Source organism: Alosa alosa, chromosome 2, assembly GCF_017589495.1.
Source record: "Alosa alosa isolate M-15738 ecotype Scorff River chromosome 2, AALO_Geno_1.1, whole genome shotgun sequence".
Classification (NCBI taxonomy): domain Eukaryota; kingdom Metazoa; phylum Chordata; class Actinopteri; order Clupeiformes; family Clupeidae; genus Alosa; species Alosa alosa.
Genome location: NC_063190.1, coordinates 22,405,848 through 22,426,507, shown reverse-complemented (window position 1 = coordinate 22,426,507; position 20,660 = coordinate 22,405,848). Strand labels below are relative to the sequence as shown.

The following is a 20,660-nucleotide window of genomic DNA, read 5'->3' as shown; positions in this document are numbered from 1 at the left end:
TACAGAGAATAAAAATATCATGGAGCTTCTCTCTCTCCATTTGATTTCTATATATACATACATTTGATTTCCAGGAAATCCAGGTTAAGATGATCCCTCTGAACTTTCACTTTCCCTTGGTTTACTCTCTGAGAGAGCTATTGTCTTCAGATGCTTAAGACAAATTGTCAAGATGAAAACCAATAAGATGTAAGCACTAAAAGGAGAGAGTGAGTGAGTGAGAGAGAGAGAGAGAGAGAGAGAGAGAGAGAAATGTGCAAAGGCATTTCCAAGAAGAGATCAGGTGTTCCTGCAACTATAAACTTTTTTTAACTTCAATATCAAAATTGAAGTCCTTGTAGGATTAGACACCAAAGCAAGTTGACCAAAGGTTATTAAAAAAAAAAAAAAAAACATGATAAAGACTCAGACTCAGTTGACTGTATGTTACCCACATACCAAGACAAAGGCTGACAGCTACAGTATGAGTCAGGGTTCAAGGGTTGCAACCTATTTTTCTCCTTGCCCTCTCCTCTACTTCAGTTGAGTGAATGTCACATTACACAAATGCTTAATTGAGTTCATAAAAAAACATGATAATATGCACTGATTAAAGAGAAAACTTGTTTAACAAGACTATGAGAGCGCTCTACAACTGTTTGATCAGTGCTTCAGTTCTCAGACAGAAATGCAACCAAAGAAACAGCTCAAGACTGCACCCTACTGGTGCTGGAGAGCAGATGACTGACATTAAGTATAAGTATAGGTATATACCGGTATACTCTTTTGATCCCGTGAGGGAAATTTGGTCTCTGCATTTAACCCAATTCGTGAATTAGTGAAACACGCTCAACACACAGTGAACACATAGTGAGGTGAAGCACACACTAATCCCGACGCAGTGAGCTGCCTGCTACAGCGGCGCATGAGGAGCAGTGAGGGGTTAGGTTGGCCTACCTTGCTCAAGGGCACTTCAGCCGTTCCTAGGCCTACTGGTCGGGGTTCGAACCCTTGCAACCCTCCAGTTCGAAGCGCTAACCAGTAGGCCACGGCTGCCCCACATGCATATTGTCCCACTATCGCTAACTTATAGATAGATAGATAGACAGATACTTTATTGATCCCTATTTATGTATCCACCAGCTGCCTGCCTGCATACTCCCAAAACTTCAAAGCTGCTTGCTGTCAGATTTGGTTCCGAGGACACAAGTTTAGTGTATCAACAACACTCAATAACAGATGTGATGTGTTAATCAATTAAATTCCCAACAATTTCCATACCTGTCAACACTCCCGTTTTTCCCGGGTTTCTCCCGTATTTCAAGGTCATCTCCCAGCACCCTCCCGTTTTGTTATTTCTCCCGGAAAACTCCCGTAATTTGCATGGCCATCAAACTTCATTTTATATCATTCTTATATCATTGAAATTAATTTGCCGCCGCTAGGGTGCGTCTAGATTTCTAGGCTATCTGTGTAATGCTTTACCTTAACATACGGTCGTGTATGCTAGGTTTTGCTTATGAGTTACCGTCATAGACAGTAAGGTGGACTGAGCTTCTTATCCAAACAATACGGTTATCTCCCTACGCGAGATAAGAGAGATTACGTCAAAGCTAGCTTCCCTCCAACCGAACAAGCTAACCATTCTTCTCACGGGTAACCAACGTTACGGACGAGGTAGTGGAGTCTGTTTTGCCTTTGTAGTGTTTATGTGGATTACACAGAAGCTACAATATCGGCACAAGATATATGTTATATGAAGTTATGGTATTTCAAAAAAATCCTAGAATGAATGGGCTTCTATGGGAGTTAGCAGAGAGGTGGTCCCTCCAGCCTACGTCGATTCTTCTACTTCCGGGAATTCGTCTGCCCCCTTGGCAAGGACCTACATATTCATATGGCCGCCTCATCTGGGCTTTTATTTTGACATCGGTATTTCCGGTTAGTCTGATGTTGATACACTCTAGCACAATTTTGCTGTGAGCAGCTGAAGCGGGACACTTCGCTCAGAGCTCGGGACGAAGAGGGAGCAGTTGCAGTGCTCTATGCGTGAAGTCCAACTGACAGGGGAGAGTGTTGGGGTAAAAAGGCGTTACGGCATATTCGTCGTTTTTTTATATATATATTTAAACGGATTTTTGTTTTAGAGTAGCTAACGAAATTCAGTTTATGTCTTTTTGCCAGCTAGTCAACCTAACACATAGCGAGCAACACAGACAGGGCAACAGACTAGCCAGTACCCCGTTATTTTGACTGAAACGAACAGTTGCTAAACAGCTTGTTCCCAACAGTTACATTTGCTGAATCAGCCACAACATATAGTAATTTACCAGAGGAACACATATAACGTTAAATTGTAAGCATGTTCAGCTGGGCAAATAAGGACGGGAAGAAGAAAGATCCCGAACTCTTTCAGACTGTCTCGGATGGGCTGAAACGTCTTTACAAACAAAAACTCTTTCCCTTAGAAGACGCTTATCGCTTTCACGACTTCCACTCACCGGCTTTAGAAGATGCTGACTTTGACAACAAGCCCATGGTGCTTTTGGTCGGCCAGTATTCCACAGGCAAAACTACATTCATTAGGCATCTTATGGAGCAAGACTTTCCTGGTATGAGGATAGGCCCCGAACCGACCACCGATTCTTTCATTGCGGTTATGTACGGAGAGCAAGAGGGACTGGTGCCAGGCAATGCATTGGTTGTTGATCCTAAAAAGCCGTTCCGAAAACTTAACGCTTTTGGCAACGCCTTCCTGAACAGGTGAGTGTATTTATTTAAAGGCAGTCTTTTTTTGCAGTCTCTTTGTGTGGTGGCAAACGAAAATGCACCAGGCTAGCTGCATCATTGTGCATCGCAATGTTCTCTAGCTTCTACCCTAGGTGTCCATTGCTCCAGACTGTGGACACCCATAGGCTAGCTGGCTAGCTCGCTTGCAACAGTCAAAGACTCTGTAGACATAGGTTTGAAAGGCCAAGTGTTAGCGAATGAGGCTAAACGTATAGGATTCAATAAATTAATGAATGAAGTTAGGTTATATCTAGCATGTAAAACATTTCCACAGATTTGTATTACTATTCCAAAGGCAGAGTAAAACGCTACAAATGACAGAGGGGTGGGGTTGACGCCCAACAGAGTCGTCCCCGCTTGTCTTGGTGGCAAGATGACATTGAGAGTTTGAAAGGTTTGCCATGTGATGTATCTTTGTCAGAAGGTGTCTTTTCATTTTGCAGTCGTCTGTAGTTGTTGACCGCTAAAATTAATGTAGAGTGTGCTTAAAAGGTGCTTTTCATAGCCATTATTTGGTGATAATATGTAAACAATAGGCAGATGCATGGGAAACTAATCAACTATGAATACTTGTTTAAAAGGGTCGTGGTCTGAGACTGTGTCCTTCTTTCCAACATGGAAAAGGTAAATTACTGGATGAATGAAAAATGGGAGGATGTTAGTATGGTATACATACTGTATGATAGTGGCAGATAGGCCACAGATACGTTTGTTAATTTGTCTCATATAGAAACTGAAAACTGGCAGCCTTGGAGCTGTGACAAAAGCAGCCACAAATGCCCCAGGGAATCTCCTGGGTTCTGTCATCAGCAAATGTTCAACACATGCCGAGTGTGGAAGCACCCATGCTGGACATCCCCATTCCCCACATGTCTGAACCTGGGCTGGGCTCATAAAACTGCCCCCACAAGAAAAAGAGTGAGGAATATGAGGTGAATGACAGCTAGACTGAAAAAAGGGGGTGCAGAATAAAAGAGCAGTAACTTAGCTGATGACAAGTCAATTATTCGTGGTAGTGTAATGCAGTGGCTTGTTCTGGCAAAGCCTCTAGCCTACCTCTCTCAGAGCTAGCCTGATAGCCTGCATATACATTGTAATGACCTCTGAAGCCCTCTTAAGTGCCCTGTCTTTCCTGTTCTTTATTTTTATCTATCCATCAGTCTTTCTTGTTTCTTGCTCCTAGCTCACTTTCACTTTTGACTTGCAGGGATCAACTTTCACTTCTGCACTTTTTGTTAGCTTTGGCCTGTGGGAGTCAGTTTCATTGTGAAACACTGTAGATTTGCTTCTCACAAGTTGGGATTTGTGGGCCATGGGATTCCCTGGATTTCTCTCTCTCTCTCTCTCTCTCTCTCTCTCTCTCTCTCTCTCTCTCTCTCTCTCTCTCTCTCTCTCTCTGTGCATTTAAAAAGCTGTCATTCTCTCTCAGTATGAGCAATATGACCTAAGCTGACACGGCACAGACTTGTTCAGCTGTTCTCCTTAAAGGAAAGAGAGTCTTAATGTCAGTCCTCATGGAAGAACCGTCTCAGTATCAACAGGCTCTGTTCAGTGCATCATTTTGGGATTTAACAGTACAGTTACAGCTCCCTCTGGACCACTGTAAAGGGGCTCTGACTCTTCCTTAAAAGGTTTAAAGGCAAATTTAAGAGTCAGGGATAGCCAGAATCACAGCTGACCTGATTCTGTTTTTAGCTAGATAGAAATCACATCGGCTATTTCACCAACTGCCATGTTACGGTGTATACATTTCACAGCCTCCTGTGGGCATGATACTCATATCTTCCAACTAGCTTGTGCCATATGACAAAGAGCATTCCTTGCCATTGTCTTAACAGTCATTGGTGTCTGAGTCACTCATTATCTTTGTTTGTAGGTAAGAGCGCCGGATCCAGCTGGAGCTTATAGCCTGTTCGACCTCTGTCCCGCATTGCACAGGCCCGAACGAGCACAGATGAAATCTGTGACTGGATATCATATTTACAAAACCAGACCAAGATCATACAGAGATCACTGTTGTTCCCAGTAAACCGTGTTGGGACTTGCCAGGAAAGGCCAGTGTGATGTGGGATGTATTTAACATGACACAGATGAGTATGTGAGGGAGGTCACTATTCCAGAAGGCTCTGTTTGGGGCAAAATGGGATTTTGTGTGTAAAGTCAGGGAAAGGTTTTGCACTGCCTGCAGATTCATGTGAATCCGTTAAATGCTGCCAGGTCCCACCCCTTTCACATGCTTGTCCTTTTTGCGTAACACCAAACACATCAGACTAATCTGTCCCTCCGATAGAAAAAGTTTGACACCGAGACTTTTTGAGAGACTGTTCTACAGCTTTGTTTGTAAAAAATCTGTAGTGACCCCAGGTTTTCTGTGTGCAGACTCTTGAGTTTTTCGTGGTCATGTGGTCAGTGAAAAACAAAAAAAGGCCGTCCGTTTTGTATTCGCTGTGTGCCACAACTCCAATAAATCAGGGCGCTTACTCAGCACTTTCCCATAATTGTAGTCAAATGACCTCTTACTGGCACTCTGTCTCCCTCTCCTTCTCTCACTCTAAAAAAAAAAAAAGTGTCGTCTGCATGCATTTCTTCAGGGGCTTTTTTGACCCAAGTATTTCCTTTGATTCTGCTGTGGCAGAAAGAAACCCTAGGGCTACTTGTTACTTACTGCTGCTGCTTCAGGACTAGTTGTTTTTAGCCCAGTCAGGTAATGGTCAGGTGTAGGTGAACTGAAGGTGACCGCTGTGGTGTCTGAAGGGTAGCCTATTTGTCCTCAGTCCCCTCCTCCACTCCTCCTCTCTCTCTCACTCTCCCTCTTTTTCTCTCTCTCTCACTCTCTCTGTCCCTCTCTCTGTCCCTCTCTGCCTGTCTCTCTCTATCTTTCTCCCTCTGTCACAGACACCTTCAGGTTGACATGTACATGTACTACATATTAACGAACATAGGCAGGGCCACCATAAATACCTCTCCTCGTGTGTGCTGCTGCCTCGAGGTACCCCAGGCCCCGGCTGTTTGACAGGCCGGCTGTTTTTTCGGGAGGGAGGCTCCCCTGGGGGTTTTCCCGTGCCTCCCTGAGTCGTCTCTGTGTTTGTAAAGCTCTGTTTGGCGCTCTGGCAACAGCCACACACAGGGGGAAAAAAAAAAAAAAGAGACCCACGTTGGCTGGCAAGCGTGGCCAAGAACTCCAAGAATGCACGAAGCTGAGGAAATGTGGAAAAACTGAGCGAGCGAGAGGAGGGTTTGAGGAGGCTGGGGGCAGGATTGATGATGGGGTGGGAGAGAGTGATGGTATGAGAGAGAGAGAGGGAGAGGGAGAGGGAGGGTAGTGACTGACAGGAAAACTTTAAGGGATGAGAGTGACTGGTGGAGGGCTTAACCGGAGGGCTGAGGGGTGTCTGTTTGTGCATGACTTCAATATGCAGGCATGCTGTGGAAACGGGGAAAAGATTAGTGCGAGGGGGCTGGAGTCGGAGGGTACCGCTCCGAGCGGGTGAGTTATGTCCACACAGGCACAGATAAGCACAACACATGGCTTCATGGAAAAGGTGAGAAGAAGGTTTTTACAGAGATAGCCTTTTTTTGCCTAGGGAGAAGCTCATGCAGTGCACACAGAAGCACCACAGAAGGGAAAGATGATGGCTTTGCACTTTTTGTGGCCACAGCCATAGTTGAGCATGTAGTAACACTTATACTCGTCACTACTAAAGTGGGCACAATCACTTACTGTTTCAGCTATTATATTGGCACACTGCAATTTGAAAGACATGTTTGCAGAGAGATCACACTGCTCTCTCTGCTCACTTGAAAGCTGTTTGCACTCGGCCAAAGGTTAAGGCAGCATATGGTTTTCTGTCTTATGCTGGAAGGTCTCCAAAACCAATAACATTGCTATTTAAGGCTTGGTAGAGTGCTAAGTGGAGCGTTTCTGCTTATTGTTTTGGAGTTTTGCAGAGCTCTGCAGGCAGCATGGGGACCCAAGGCTGTGGCGCATGGAGGGCCTACTAGGCCACAAGTTTAGGCCAGTAGTGGTCAAAGAATTCTCTGTTTGTGACACTCGTGTGGTCATGGTTATGACTATAAATAGGTCTGCTTTGGAGAAAAGTGTCTGCCAAAGTTTGATTCACATAGCAGTTGTTTGTTTTCAATACCATATGGTTTTCGTCCAGATGTCCTAACGTGTGTGTGTGTATGTGTGTGTGTGTGTGTCTGTCTGTGTGTGTCTGTGTCGGCAGGTTCGTGTGTGCCCAGATGCCCAACCCTGTGCTGGACAGCATCAGCATCATAGACACCCCAGGAATCTTGTCGGGAGAGAAGCAGAGGATCAGTAGAGGTGAGTGCTTTACTGCTCTCTCTGTCTCTCTCTGTCTCTCTCTCTCTCACTCTCACCCTCATCATCCCTCTCTCTCTCTCTCTCACTCTCACCCTCACCATTACTACTCTCTCTCACTCTCATCTGCTTGCTTTCACTTCTGTGTCGCTGTCTTTATATCTTGGTCTCAGCTTTCCTCTGTCCACTTTCTCTTTCCCCACCACACTCTCTCGCTCACGTCTGCTTTCACCTTGTCTGTGTCTGTGTATCTCTTAGAGTTGGTCGGGTTTTAAGCCTGCTTCATTGGTTCACTCCCTATTCAAATCAAAACATAAATTTGTTAGATTCCCAGCAGTCAGAGACGCACAGTAAACACAGCACACAACAGCAGGCGTTCGTTTCACACTCTGAACGGCCACATTCAAACATGTGGACACGCCCTAGGCCGCAGAGATAGCGATAGAGAGAGAGAGAGAAAGAGAGAGAGAGAGAAAGAGAGGTAATTGAATTTACTGTGTCTTGCCCCCACATTACAAGGGGAGTATATTTAGCTGTCCTGTTTATATTAGTGCATAACAATGTTCCTCTGTGTGTGTGTGTGCATATGTGTGTGTATATATGTAAAGTGTGCATGCCCACTTGTGTGAGGTTTTGTGGAAATATCATGTTTACTGTGTATCACATACACTGACAATCCCTTAGGATTTAAATGTTGTGTGCGTGTCCATGTCTGTGTCCGTTCGTCCGGTGAATCATAGAAAGGCGCTTTTTTTCCTCTTTCTTTTTTGAGGTGCTCAGTGTCACTCTGAGGTGACTTCCTGTACTCCTATCCTGTGTGTATGTGTGTGAGAGTGTGTGTGTGTGTGTGCACACATGCCTGGCTATGGGAGCCCTGTGTGTGTGTGTGTGTGTGTGTGTGTGTGTGTGTGTGTGTGAGAATGGCACCCTGAGATAAATGCTCAGACAAAGAGTGGGGCCACATCGGCCAGGAAACAGACGCTACCGCTGCACTAGCCCCTAGGGTGGGGCCAGGGCCAGAGAGATACACTCGCTGCACTGATGGGGAAGTCTTTCTGTTCCTGAGGTGTGTGTGTGTGTGTCCGTTTGCGTGTCCTTTTACACGTGTGTGTGTGTGTGTGTGTAGAGTACAAGAGATGGTGACACTGCCCTGATCTTGGGAAAGGACAATATCTTATAATATCTAAACCACCTAGAAGTGTAGAACACTTTTTGGTGGTACAGCACAATAGATAAACACCAAAAGAGAATGACTTTGATCTTGATTTTGAGGGTAGAACAGTGGATCCCAGGAAAGGGGCTTGGGAAAACGTGGCCGATGTGCGTGCATGCCAGGGACTCCCTAACTCTACAGGCCTTAATGTATGAGTAAACCCTGACCTGTAGATCCAGAGCAGGTGGCGTCTGGAGTTCACTTACATTCCTGACCGCTCGGTTGTATTTCTCACATGGATGCGGGAGCTTCATGAACCGCTTCACCGTGCGCCGACTCTCCTCCTGGAGTTGACCTTCACATGTTTACCTTCCCATTACGTGGATCCAATCAAGTCAGGTCCTCCTTGTGATTCCCCTTTTTAGTCATCAGCAACTGATTTGTTCGGGCAGTAAATGAGCCTGTAGCGACAATGACTTACGGTCAATGAGCACACAACATTTATCCCCCAGACTGACCCACCCAGTTGGCAGCAGTATGACTGCCATTCAATAATACTGTTGTGCAGTGAAGGGCTAAGCTTGGCGGAGATGATGATGATGGTGGTGGTGGTGGTGGTGGTGGTGGTGGTGGTGGGGTGGGGGGAGGGGTTGTTTTTCTCCAACAGCTTGTCCCGTGGGCATTTGTCATTGTTGAGGAATGGATGACCCTGTGACGCCCAGGTCTCTGCCTCAGCTGCCTCCACTATGAAAGTGAGAGGTGAGAGAAGATCAAAGGGGAGTGACAGCCTGGTGCTAGTGATGGGTGTGGTAGTGAGACCACTACATGTCCTTGTGAAGTTACTGTGAAAGGGCACAGCTTGATTGGGGTCACCAGTTTGAATCACTTTTGGCTATTTGGAGGTCATAGAACATTATGAGGGAGGCGTCTTTTATCGAGGAAAGTCTGCCTGAACCTTACAACTAGGTATCAGAAACAATTAAGGCTATTTGTAGGTCATAATGTTTTTTTCTATGAAAGTGATGGCTATACCAGATCATGCATCCTTTGATTGTCATTTCCTCAATGGGGAAATAAGAGTCCCATAAGCCTCCCATATCTATGTCTAGCTGGGGCCACACCATATGATGTGAAAGAGTCAACCTATAGCTTCAGAGTTGGAAGGAAGGATGCAGGATAGCTGTGTTTTGTGTCCACCTTGTTCATACGTCCCTGCATACACTTATAGCTTTGTCTATATATAGTGTGTGTGTGTGATGTTTGACAGCAGATGGAGGAAGGTTTTTACATTGCCTCATTTTCTGCCCCAGGTTGGAAAACATTACGCCGTTTGAAGAGTGTAGCAAACATAAAGATGAATGGAACTGGAAACAAATGAACTCTTTTGTTGTAAGTGTGTGTGTGTTTTTTTTTGTGTGTAGTGTGTACGTGTGTGTACCTGTGTGTGTGTGTTGGAACTAACCAAAGCACCCACCCAGTCCTGTTCAACCTAATGACCTTCTTCCTCTTCTGAAAAACTGTAATTGTTATCGCCTGATGTAGTTGATGTAGAGCCCTGTTACAATAATTAGCCAGACACGGAAAATATGAAGCGATCCCTGTTCCCTCAGCCTGGGAACACAAACACACATCACCCCTTTACGTCAACCTGTGACTTGTCTACACTAGTGTATAGTTACCTCAACTTACACACACACTTCTTATATTTCAATTTCTAATATGTTTGGTATATAGCACGCACGCATGCACACACACAGGAAACGTCAGAGTGAGGCCTTGGTGTGGTGGCCCATTGTCTGTGTGTGTTGAGTGGCATCTGTCCAAATAGCTGCTCTCACTCGTTCTCCCTGTATGCTCTCTTTCCTCCCTTCCCAACCGCTCTCCACTACACTCATTCCACTACGCTGTTTCCCCCCCCCCTCCATTTTTCCTCACACACATTCTCTCTCTCGCTTCCTGTCTCGTTACATCATATAAAGTCGACTCTCATTGATGTCTCTCCTTGTCTACTGTATGTCTCTCACGATGGTGACAGTTCACTTTCTCGTGAACGTTGGACTTTCAAAGTCCATTTTTACAAGTGTCGATTTCTTCTTATGGGATAGTGTTTGACATGGGAACTCAAAAGAGAAAGGATTATCATACACAAATGAATACATTGTAATGATGGATCACTTCAATAATTTGATAATTCGTTCCATTGATTCCAGCCTCTTTAGCTGTGGTTTCTCCATGACTGATTCTCCCCTCTATTGCCGCCGAAGGTGAACTCACACTTCCTGTTTAGTGCCCTCCATTTTCTGTTGGCCCGATGGCGGGGTTAGTTAATAATCTGCTGAAGTCTGCTGACTGCCTGCTGGCCTTACTCGGTCTCTAAGCCCACGGGTGCCTTCACATCCAGTTAATCATGACACAGAGCCAGCCACAGTGTCCCACTACTCCCTGCCAGGGAGCTACTCTCAGGTGGAGAGGTGGAGAGGTGGAGAGGTGGAGAGGTGGAGAGAGAGAGAGAGAGAGAGAGAGAGAGAGAGTGTCAGCACCATCTGTTGAGATGTCCAAGTGTGAGACCTGTTGATTGAGAGATTTTTTTGAGAGATTCAGAGCTATTGACTTGAATAACGTAAATAAGTTTGTGTGTAAACATTTTATTCCCCCATAAGAGGTCATGTTTTGAACTGCCTGCCAGACTAGTGTAGAAGTCTGTTCCTGGTTAAAGCAATATGCCAAACTGTTGTTGGTACTCAAAAAAAAAGAAAGAAAAAAAGATCCTTTTTTTAGTTTTCTCAATGCGGGTGGTGTTTAGATTGCCCTGATGACCTTGCCAGTGACCGGGACGAGTCTTGTTGTAAATTTACGCTTTCCTTTGTTTACTGTATACGTTCTTGAATTGTGAAGTGCGCCACATTTTTGTTTAAGTGGCTTCACTAGTTTTGGCAGGCTGTTGTCTTCATCTTGGATCAGATGGCGCTTGGCAACGGAAGCCTTCATTTTGGCGCTTTGTTGTCCCCCATGTCCACACATACCGAGCGATTTGCACACACATATGGTTTTAGCAGTGACAACAGCTTTGTGCAACGTGGCTTGTTGAAGGCAAGTCATCGCATCATCATTGTCTCCATTCCAGAGGAGCGCAATCATGCTGTTTTTCTCTGTGGACGTATGCCAGCATTCCGAACATCCCCTGAATACGCAACACCCCTTTGGCACCAGGCAACACATAGCCTCTTAATGAGAGAGAATGCCAAAGAGTTCCTTAAAAAATGGAGTGGCTGTGCCAAAGAGGGATGATGTCATTCTAGCCATTGGGGTGGTGGATGTGTTGCGTCGTCAGCTTCAGAACCTCTGTTCCTGAACGTTCTTCCTCTCAGGAGTTTTTCCACTACCCTGGGCGCTCTGTTATTGGAAAAGACCCTGTACTGTGGTGTTGAAAGCTGACCATCCGTAAAAACCCAGATTGGCTAATTATTACTGTGACTAGGCAGTGCTCCTCCATATTGCTACATCACTTTAACATAACAAGTCCTCACAGTGTTTGAAAGCCTGTGTGAAGTATTTGTAGCTGGCAGTTGTGCAAACACTGAACCTGAAGTGTGTGCATAGACGTGCATGAGAATTGTGCTTTAAAATGTCTCAAAAGCTTTTGCAAGCACTTTCCCTTCAAGAGCTTGAAACATAGGGCTGTACAGTGGATCCAGAACTAAAGCACCCTCGTCCATGTAGCTCCTGCATTACCGAGCCCTTAACACTGGTCATTCCAATAAAACAAGAGGATGACTGGCCTGGATGACACTGACATAAGAGCCAAGGGTCAAGTGCGGTGTCTTGAAACAGAGGAAATGATAAGGAATAATAAATAAGCTATTGAGACATTTTAAAGCTCAATTCTCACACACGTCCATGCACACACTTCGAGTTTGCACAACTTTCGAAACCTTGTTCCGATTTTACATTCAACCTCAAGAAGGAAATGGGGAACCCCTGAAAGCAATCTTGATGCCTCATCAAGGTGGTTTATTTGTGACGTTTCTAATTTCGGTTTCATTCGAGTTGAGGCTTAGCCCATATGGTATACCTCCTAAACTGAAAGCCATATGTGTTATGGGAAATGCTGGAGAGATATTTGAGAGACAACTCTGTGCTTTCCAAGTTCCTGCTCTCATTTCACTTTCATTTTGTGGGCACTACTACATGCCCCCCCCTCCCGCCCCCACACCCACCCACACTCCAACTCCAGTGTGTGTGTGTGTGTGTCCATGCTCTCTCACTCCTTGGTGCATCTGGTCTGGTCATGTGGCAGACCAGAGCAGGAAGTGTCCAGCTGATTAGTTTCAGTCTTTGTCAGCGTTTGTCTGTGCTTCTGGGATCTGGTTACATCGGGCCGATCTGCACCTCGATAGCCACCGTACTATCAACACCTCCTGGCCAGCAGCAGGAATGCAGGGCACAGCCCAGTCGCCCAGCTAGCGTAGCGCCGTGTAGCTCGGAGCATGTTTGCAGTGAAAACGTCAGAACCCAGGCTGTATGTACAGTGCATACAAACGGGCCGGCTTACTCACAGACAGCTGGGCTGCTCTATTTCCGTCAAGCACCCTGGAGGCTGGTGTCAGTTTACTACGAGCGCTCACAGTGGGCCACACTTTCTACCCCTGAGACTTCTCTCTCTCTCTCTCTTTCTCTTTCTCTTTCTCTCTCTCCCCTTTTTTTCCTTTCTTTCTTTCTTTCTTTCTTTCTTTCTTTTTCTCTCTCCCATTCTCTTCTCTCTCTTTCTTTCTCCTGTTCTCTCTCTCCCTCCATCCCTCTCTCTCTCTCAGATGATTATATACATTCCTTTCATCTGTGTAACAGTGGTCAGCCACACATCTGTGCATTCATGACATGTAGGCTACTTAGTCCCTCATGGACTCTGTGAATGTCCGGCATCCCCCTCAACGTTTATTTAGTGCCAGATGAGAGGCTTGCACTTAAGCTCTTAACATTTGTTTCTAATATGGTGGTGCAATAAAAAAATTACAGCAACGTTTGGTGTTCCTCCCAAATAGCAATAGTTTAAATTTATATCAGGAACACACTGGATATATATGGACATTTTGGTGTGGTTTATGAATGCTACTGCTCTAGCTGGAGATAAATGCTGTGCTGTGTAAGTATTTGAGATTAATTTAAGTTACATACTGTAGTTCCGTTATCATTTCCCGACTCCCTGAACTGATTTAAGAGTTATTATGAAGGGGAGGGCTATCCCAGAATGCCTCACGGGGAGATTTCCTTTTGGAAAATGCTGAGAGGAAGGAACCAGAGGGGAGAGGGCTGACATGTAATCGGGGAAAAACAGGAGAATACCTTCCATTTGGGCACACCCTCCCCCACTGTGTGTGTGTGTGTGTGTGTGTGTAGGTAAAAACATGTGGATGTTCATATGTACACCTTATCACGGCTCCTTCTCAGTTGAGCTTACCCATCTTTGGTATCAAACATTCCCCCTGAGGGAACACCCTTGTTGAGGGATCTTACCTCTACAGAAAAACACAAAATTAAATTAAAGAGGCCTGACTCAGACATTTTTCTTAAATCTTATCGTCCTGCCGTACTCCCACTCTCTCTCTCCGTGGAGACCATGTAAACTAGGTGATAAAGATGGGGTTGTTGCCAGGCACCCACCGTTTTATTAGCCAGATCACATTACACTTCACGTTTGATCTCACCCTCCCTGCTCGATGGACTGAAGCCACTCCCGCGTTTGTGCTGTTTTATGGGACGGAAGATAAGAGGAGTCTTCAGGGCAGACTTTGATCAGGTTAAGCCCAGTTAGGTCGTAACACTGACATCCTGCTGACGCTGACAGAACTTTGACAGAGAGTATGAAAGTCTTCCTACTCTGTGAAATAATGTTTGAATGAATTTTAATACTTTTCTAAATAATAAAAAAAGACTAGCCTATTTAGAAAAAAGTGGAATTGTTTTTTTTTTTAGGACTACGAGGGTGGTAGTATAAAACTAATTTGTGGTAACTGTGGTAAACGTATGGATTGACTTTTTACTGCACTTGCTGAAACCGCCCTGTTGTACAAGATGGCGTGAAATGGTTACTTATTAAAGTTCTTAGCATGTAAATGCTTAGCAGTAAAGTCATGTGAAGTGGCTGAGGTCCTTTTGTCAATCACGACCAAACCCTGATTATTTTCCGAGGACTGACAAATGGTATGCAGAAAAGGCCTATGCTTGTTATCACTCAATTTCCCCCCAGGAAGAACACAAATGATAAGTGGTCATTTTTGAGATCCTGCCATTGGTGACACTGGAGACGTATGGAGTGCTTTTACCATAGTGGGAGCTACAGATCACTCGCTGGATCGTCTTCCTTCCTAAAAAAAGACGTACACACACGCACACGCACACACACACACACACACACACACACACACACACACACACACACACACACACACACACACATATATATATATATACGTCCCATTGTCTGAGTTAATTTCCCTGCTCTGCCTGCTTCTGATCCCTCCGGCCTCGCTAGCCTGATAAGTAATCCAGTGGTAACATTGTACCCATGCCCCCACCCACCCCCGTGTTGGCCTTGTGACCTCCTGATAAAGACGACCTTGCCACTGAGTCATGCAGGGGAGGAGGTTAGGACAAGGAGACAGCGTCTCCTTCCGCTCCAGCGCGGATGTTCCTGGGGTTCCTTCCTGTTTTGTGACGGTGTCAAGAGCAAGTGTGTGTGTGTGTGTGTGTAGGGGCGGGATCCGCTGTCACGCTGGTGTGTTTCTGTGTGTGTGTGTATGAATGAGTGAGTGAGAGAGAGCGTTTGTGTGTGTGTGTGTGTGTGTGTGTGTGCGTATGTGTGAGGAGAGGAACAGCCTGGCCTTCGGAAGGCTCCCATGTCCCATCTGAGGGCACCTCTCTGGCCCGTCCATGTCACACTGAGATGACAGCGGGAGAATGAATGAGTCGCTTATTTGGTCCTCCGTTTCCTGCCTCAGGAAAAACAGCGAGTATATTTTTCGTCTCCGTGCTCATTGTGTAATCATTACCTGTTTGTGGCTGCTTGGACGCCCGGACCGATGCGGAGCGCTTCTGGGGTTGAAGGCAGGCTGCAGGAAGTGTCTGGGTGGCACTGTCAGCAAGCATTGATGGATATACACAGTGAGAAGCCAAACATACTGTACACGTGACTCAGTCCTGGAGAGGCAAACATAATTATGAGGATGTTCCTTGGCACCATATCATTACTATAATTCGTATGCAGAACCAAGTACAACACGACATGATCGAAACCGAGTTTGATATATGGGGCTGGGGCTGGTGATGAGGCTTCCCCTTTCTCCAGCCCATACAGAGGTCTGCGCGGGACAGATTTTTAGTCCCACTTCCGCTCGCATCCTTAACCTTATGTCCCGCTCCCGCCCACTAAAGCCCGCACAAGATATGCAGGAGGGATTTCAGTTCTTTTAGTTTTGCTTTCTGTCTCACGAAAGGAGCACCCAACTCACACAACTGAGAAACACTGCCAGATGTCTGATTTGGTTTTGAATGTAGGCTACCTTCCTTTTAGAAAGGCACTAACAACTGATGTAGCCTAGTGGTGCCCTCTTCCTCTGTCATCCTTTCGATTACGACAATGGATCGGAGCAGCAGGAAATAATTGAACCCACTTATGAGCCTACATGTACTTATGTAGCCTAAACTACTTGAATAATTTCCATATTTTATTTTACGCACATATTTAATTTGTGGGAGTGCAGTGAATCTGTTTCTCCCGCACCCACAAACGCACCTCTCTCATCCCGCTCGCACCCGCAAAGAGATTTCAAAACTTGTCCCACGCCACACTCTTTTGTGTTACAACCCGAAGGGGTCTCCCGGGACTCATGTGGGAGTGCAGACCTCGACTCCCATACACCCACTCATCTAAACATTCTTTCCTCTCTTGTGTCTGTCTGTGGTGTCTGTCTGTCTATCCTCCGCCCCTTTACTCCAGGTTATGACTTCGCCGCCGTGCTGGAGTGGTTCGCCGAGCGAGTGGACCGCATCATCCTCCTGTTCGACGCCCACAAGCTGGACATCTCGGACGAGTTCTCAGAGGTGATCCGCGCGCTCAAGAACCACGAGGACAAGATGCGCGTGGTGCTCAACAAGGCCGACCAGATCGGCACGCAGCAGCTGATGCGCGTCTACGGTGCCCTCATGTGGTCGTTGGGCAAGATCGTCAACACGCCCGAGGTCATCCGCGTCTACATTGGCTCCTTCTGGGCGCAGCCGTTGCTCGTGGCTGACAACCGCAAGCTGTTCGAGGCCGAGGAGCAGGACCTGTTCCGCGACATCCAGGGCCTGCCCAGGAATGCTGCCCTGAGGAAGCTTAACGATCTCATCAAGCGCGCCCGCCTGGCTAAGGTAAGCGCCAGGGAAGCTGAGAACGACGCTTGGTGTGAATGAGTCATGGCCCTATTCCTTCATCGGCCTTTGGCATCGTATTGGACTGTTCCAGGAAACCTTTTGAAGGCTAAAGAATGGGAGGATGTCATCTAGTGCAATGTTTAGAATGCGAGTCGATAGTTCCCAGATTAAGACACTTAATAAAAATAATGTTTTATTTTGGTACTCAGCTGGACAGGTTTCAAACTTTTCTATGGAGGATGGAAAGATTTAGACAAGCCAACAAATATCAGCCAAGTTTGAAGCGTCCTTTGTCTCTCCCACAGGTCCATGCCTACATCATTAGTGCTCTGAAGAAAGAGATGCCCAACATGTTTGGGAAGGAGAACAAAAAGAAGGAGCTCATTGCCAATTTGGGCGAAATATACACCAAGATTGAGAAAGAGCACCAGATCTCACCTGGGGACTTCCCCAAGCTGGCTAAAATGCAGTAACGGCCTGCCCGCATGCTCTCTGCACACAGAGGAAACCCATTGAGACCACGGTGTTATGGGGAGCAGGAAAAACAGAGGAGCTCTGGGAGGAGAAAGAGCACCAGATCTCACCTGGGGACTTCCCCAAGCTGGCTAAAATGCAGGTAACGGCAGGATCAGCCCATGCAGCTCACAAGCATAGAGACACAGGAATTGGGGAGAGCAGGAAACCAAGATTGAGAAAGAGCACCAGATCTCACCTGGGGACTTCCCCCAAGCTGGCTAAAATAGAGCAGTGAATTAAGGGAGAGCAGGCTGGGAGGGAGAAAAGAGGGATCTCACCTGGGGACTTCCCCAAGCTGGCTAAAATGCAGGTAACGGCAGGACAGCCCGCCCGCTCTCTGCACAGAGGAAACCGTAGCATAGAGACACAGTGAATTAAGGGAGAGCAGGAAAAACAGAGGAGCTCTGGGAGGAGAAAGAGCACCAGATCTCACCTGGGGACTAACATAGGAGACACAGTGAATTAAGGGAGAGCAGGAAAAACAGAGGAGCTCTGGATCTCAAAATGCAGGTAACGGCAGGACAGCCTCCTGTAACTGAAGATTTAGGGAGCCCCATTGGTTTTTTTTTTGTTTTTTTACTCCAGATAAATCATGGTCTCTATCCCTAAAGAAGATAAATGATAAAAGCATTTGTGGAGTCTCAACAAACTAAGCAAGCGTGGCCACCAAAGAGAGAATGGTGGACTTAGCAGGCAGAATCAATATCAATTGTGTCATTAGATTTTGTTTGCAGGATGTGAGTAGGACACTCAACGAAACATTATCGCTTGAGAAAATAATGACTCACATAACTGAATTAAATGTCATGGAACGACTCATTTAAGAATCTTCCCACTCCCTGTGGTCATTAAACTTGAGTTTGTTTCTTTCTATTACTATTAATATAGTCATTGCTTTGTTTACATTTACCAAATGCAGTCCCCCAATCTAAACTCACACCACGCCATTAAAGAGTGCTTTCTGCTCATTCAAAATGGTCTACTAGAAATCTAGTATAGATCAATATTAACATGAAATACTACTAGAGATCTATCTCTTTTTCTAGCAAGTCATTGATGTAGACTATTGCAAAAAAGTCAAATAGTTTTGTTAGTGATCCATATTGACATTGTACAGATTTGGAGTGCAAAGGTACACATTAGTATCGAACCATTTAAGTACAGGGCTTTAGGTTCAGTACAGATGTGTACTGAATGTACCAAATGCAGTCTTTAACAGTAATCAGCAGTAGGTTTTTTTGCTTGCGGACCATGTTTCAAGTTCAAGTTCCCACACAAACCATAATGTCAGTATATATGTCAATTAACGTCAAAAAACATTTGACACCTTTTCAAAATACTATTCCCATTGTGCTTCAAAAATATTACACTCCTAGTACAGATCTAGAAAAACAATCTAGAATAGATAACATGTAAGAATACTCCAATGAATCCATGCAGTATGTTGACATGCCTTTGGTCTTGTACACCTTGTAGGAGATCCTGGCTGGACAGGACTTCAGCAAGTTCCAGGTGATCAAGCCCAAGCTGATGGAGTCGGTGGAGGACATGCTGGCCAACGACATCGCCAAGCTGATGACGCTGGTGCGCCAGGAGGAGGCGAACATGCCCAGCCAGCAGGTGCAGGGCGGCGCCTTCGAGGGAACCATGAATGGCCCGTTCGGCCACGGCTATGGCGAGGGCGCCAGCGAGGGCATCGACGAGCTGGAGTGGGTGGTGGCGCGCGACAAGCCCACCGACGAGATCTTCTACACGCTGTCGCCCGTCAACGGCAAGGTGTCTGGCAACATGGCCAAGAAGGAGATGGTCAAGTCCAAGCTGCCCAACACGGTGCTGGGCAAGATCTGGAAGCTGGCCGACGTGGACAAGGACGGGTTCCTGGACGACGACGAGTTCGCGCTGGCCAACCACCTCATCAAGGTGAAGCTGGAGGGCCACGAGCTGCCCACCGACCTCCCCGAACACCTGATTCCACCCTCCAAACGGGGGCTGTAGACGGAGCCGGGCAAAGCAGACGGGCGACGGTGGTCTTTGAGCCAGGGTGGGCTGGGGGTAGGGCAGCGTGGGGTCTAAGGGGTTAAATTCAGAGGGAGTAAAAGGCGTACAGGTTTGCATTCCAGAATCCTCAATGTTACAAAACATCCCAAACCTGTGTGGGAGAGCACACACAAATGTAATCTGCTGGCATATGTCTTCTTTTTTTAAGAAAAACCAAAAAGCAAAAAAACCCTGTACTTTAGGCATTTGTCTCGTGATTAACAGGTTTTGATCGTTGTGGTGCCTTGAGTGCAGCCTTCTGGGTAGGTGGGGATTCACAAGGGAAACGTTTTGCAAGGCAAAGATGGAGTTGGTAAAATACACCCTATTAAATAACCATAAATAAATAATATACAAAAATGAAACTAACTTATTCATGAATTCCAGTGATGTGATATTATTATAGTATGAACCATTATCTCCACTATTATTCGTATAGCATAGAAATGGTTTCTTAATCACCATTTTTATTCTCATCGAAAGTATTCTGCCACAGTGTATGCAACAATGCATGTGAAATGCCCTCTAAATCTAAATATGAAAATGTTTGGCATCTTTTAGCTGTTTTATGTAGTTTTTTTCGTCCAGTCTGCTCTCTCGGTGAAGGTTGAGCCCTTGTCATGACACTCCTCAATGTAAGAATCAAGCAGTGGAACAATCTCTCAACAAGGGTTGTATTAAAAGAGCCCTTGTGCAGTGGGAGAAGGGAGAATTTTTTGTGTGTGTGTGTGTGTGTGTGTGTGTGTGTGTGTGCGTGCGCGTGCGCGCGCGCTGGTAATCTGCCTGGGTCCACATGTAGTCTCTATAACACATTACATCTAATTACAAAAGCGATGATTTCCACCCTGCGTATGATTCTGTTTTTTGACTTTGTTAGTTATCAAAAGGCTGTCTAGTGCTTAGTGTAGTAGATACACCATTAACATACAGTCACATGCAGAACAGTGTTGTTATTGTGCAGGCCTTAAAAACAGTGGTGATCTATTCAGTTATGTTATGACCGCATACAGCTTCTCCAGAAGTTGCAAACACTACACTCATCACAATCTATTTGTGTGGTGAAACAAATGTTGTCTGCGTTGAGTCAGCGTGATGCACATTGATATACAACATAACTGTTAGTCTGTGTAGACGTTTCACAGGCCTTTCCAAAGAATTTCCTGTTCTGTAGAAGAGTACATGGCAAACGAACGACCGTGTAATTCTGAAGTCAACATTCTCTGTATGTTTCGTAGGACACCACTGTTTATTAAAAAGACCTGTTTTGAAGCAAAAGTGCCTCCGATAGCTACAAAATGAATAGAACAGCAGCCATCCTCTATAAATAATGTTCATATGTATATGTTTTAGTCTATTTTGAAATAAAAATGTATCACATTAACACACTATTTTGTTAATTTTATGTGTACTTTGTCATTGGCTGACTGTTGAACAAGCTGAGCAAGCTCTGCC

The 20,660-nt window shown here is 45.7% G+C and overlaps 1 protein-coding gene across 1 annotated transcript; it reads left to right on the top strand.

Annotated features, from left to right (window-relative positions):
- The first annotated feature begins 1,867 nt into the window (after positions 1–1,867).
- On the top strand, positions 1,868–20,593 carry ehd1b (EH-domain containing 1b). The gene is made up of 5 exons (XM_048236342.1): positions 1,868–2,742; positions 6,999–7,096; positions 16,240–16,652; positions 16,961–17,125; positions 18,648–20,593. Exons 1-5 carry the CDS (start codon positions 2,342–2,344, stop codon positions 19,164–19,166), a joined length of 1,596 nt encoding a protein of 531 aa, XP_048092299.1. The 5' UTR covers positions 1,868–2,341; the 3' UTR covers positions 19,167–20,593.
- The last annotated feature ends 67 nt before the right edge of the window (positions 20,594–20,660 follow it).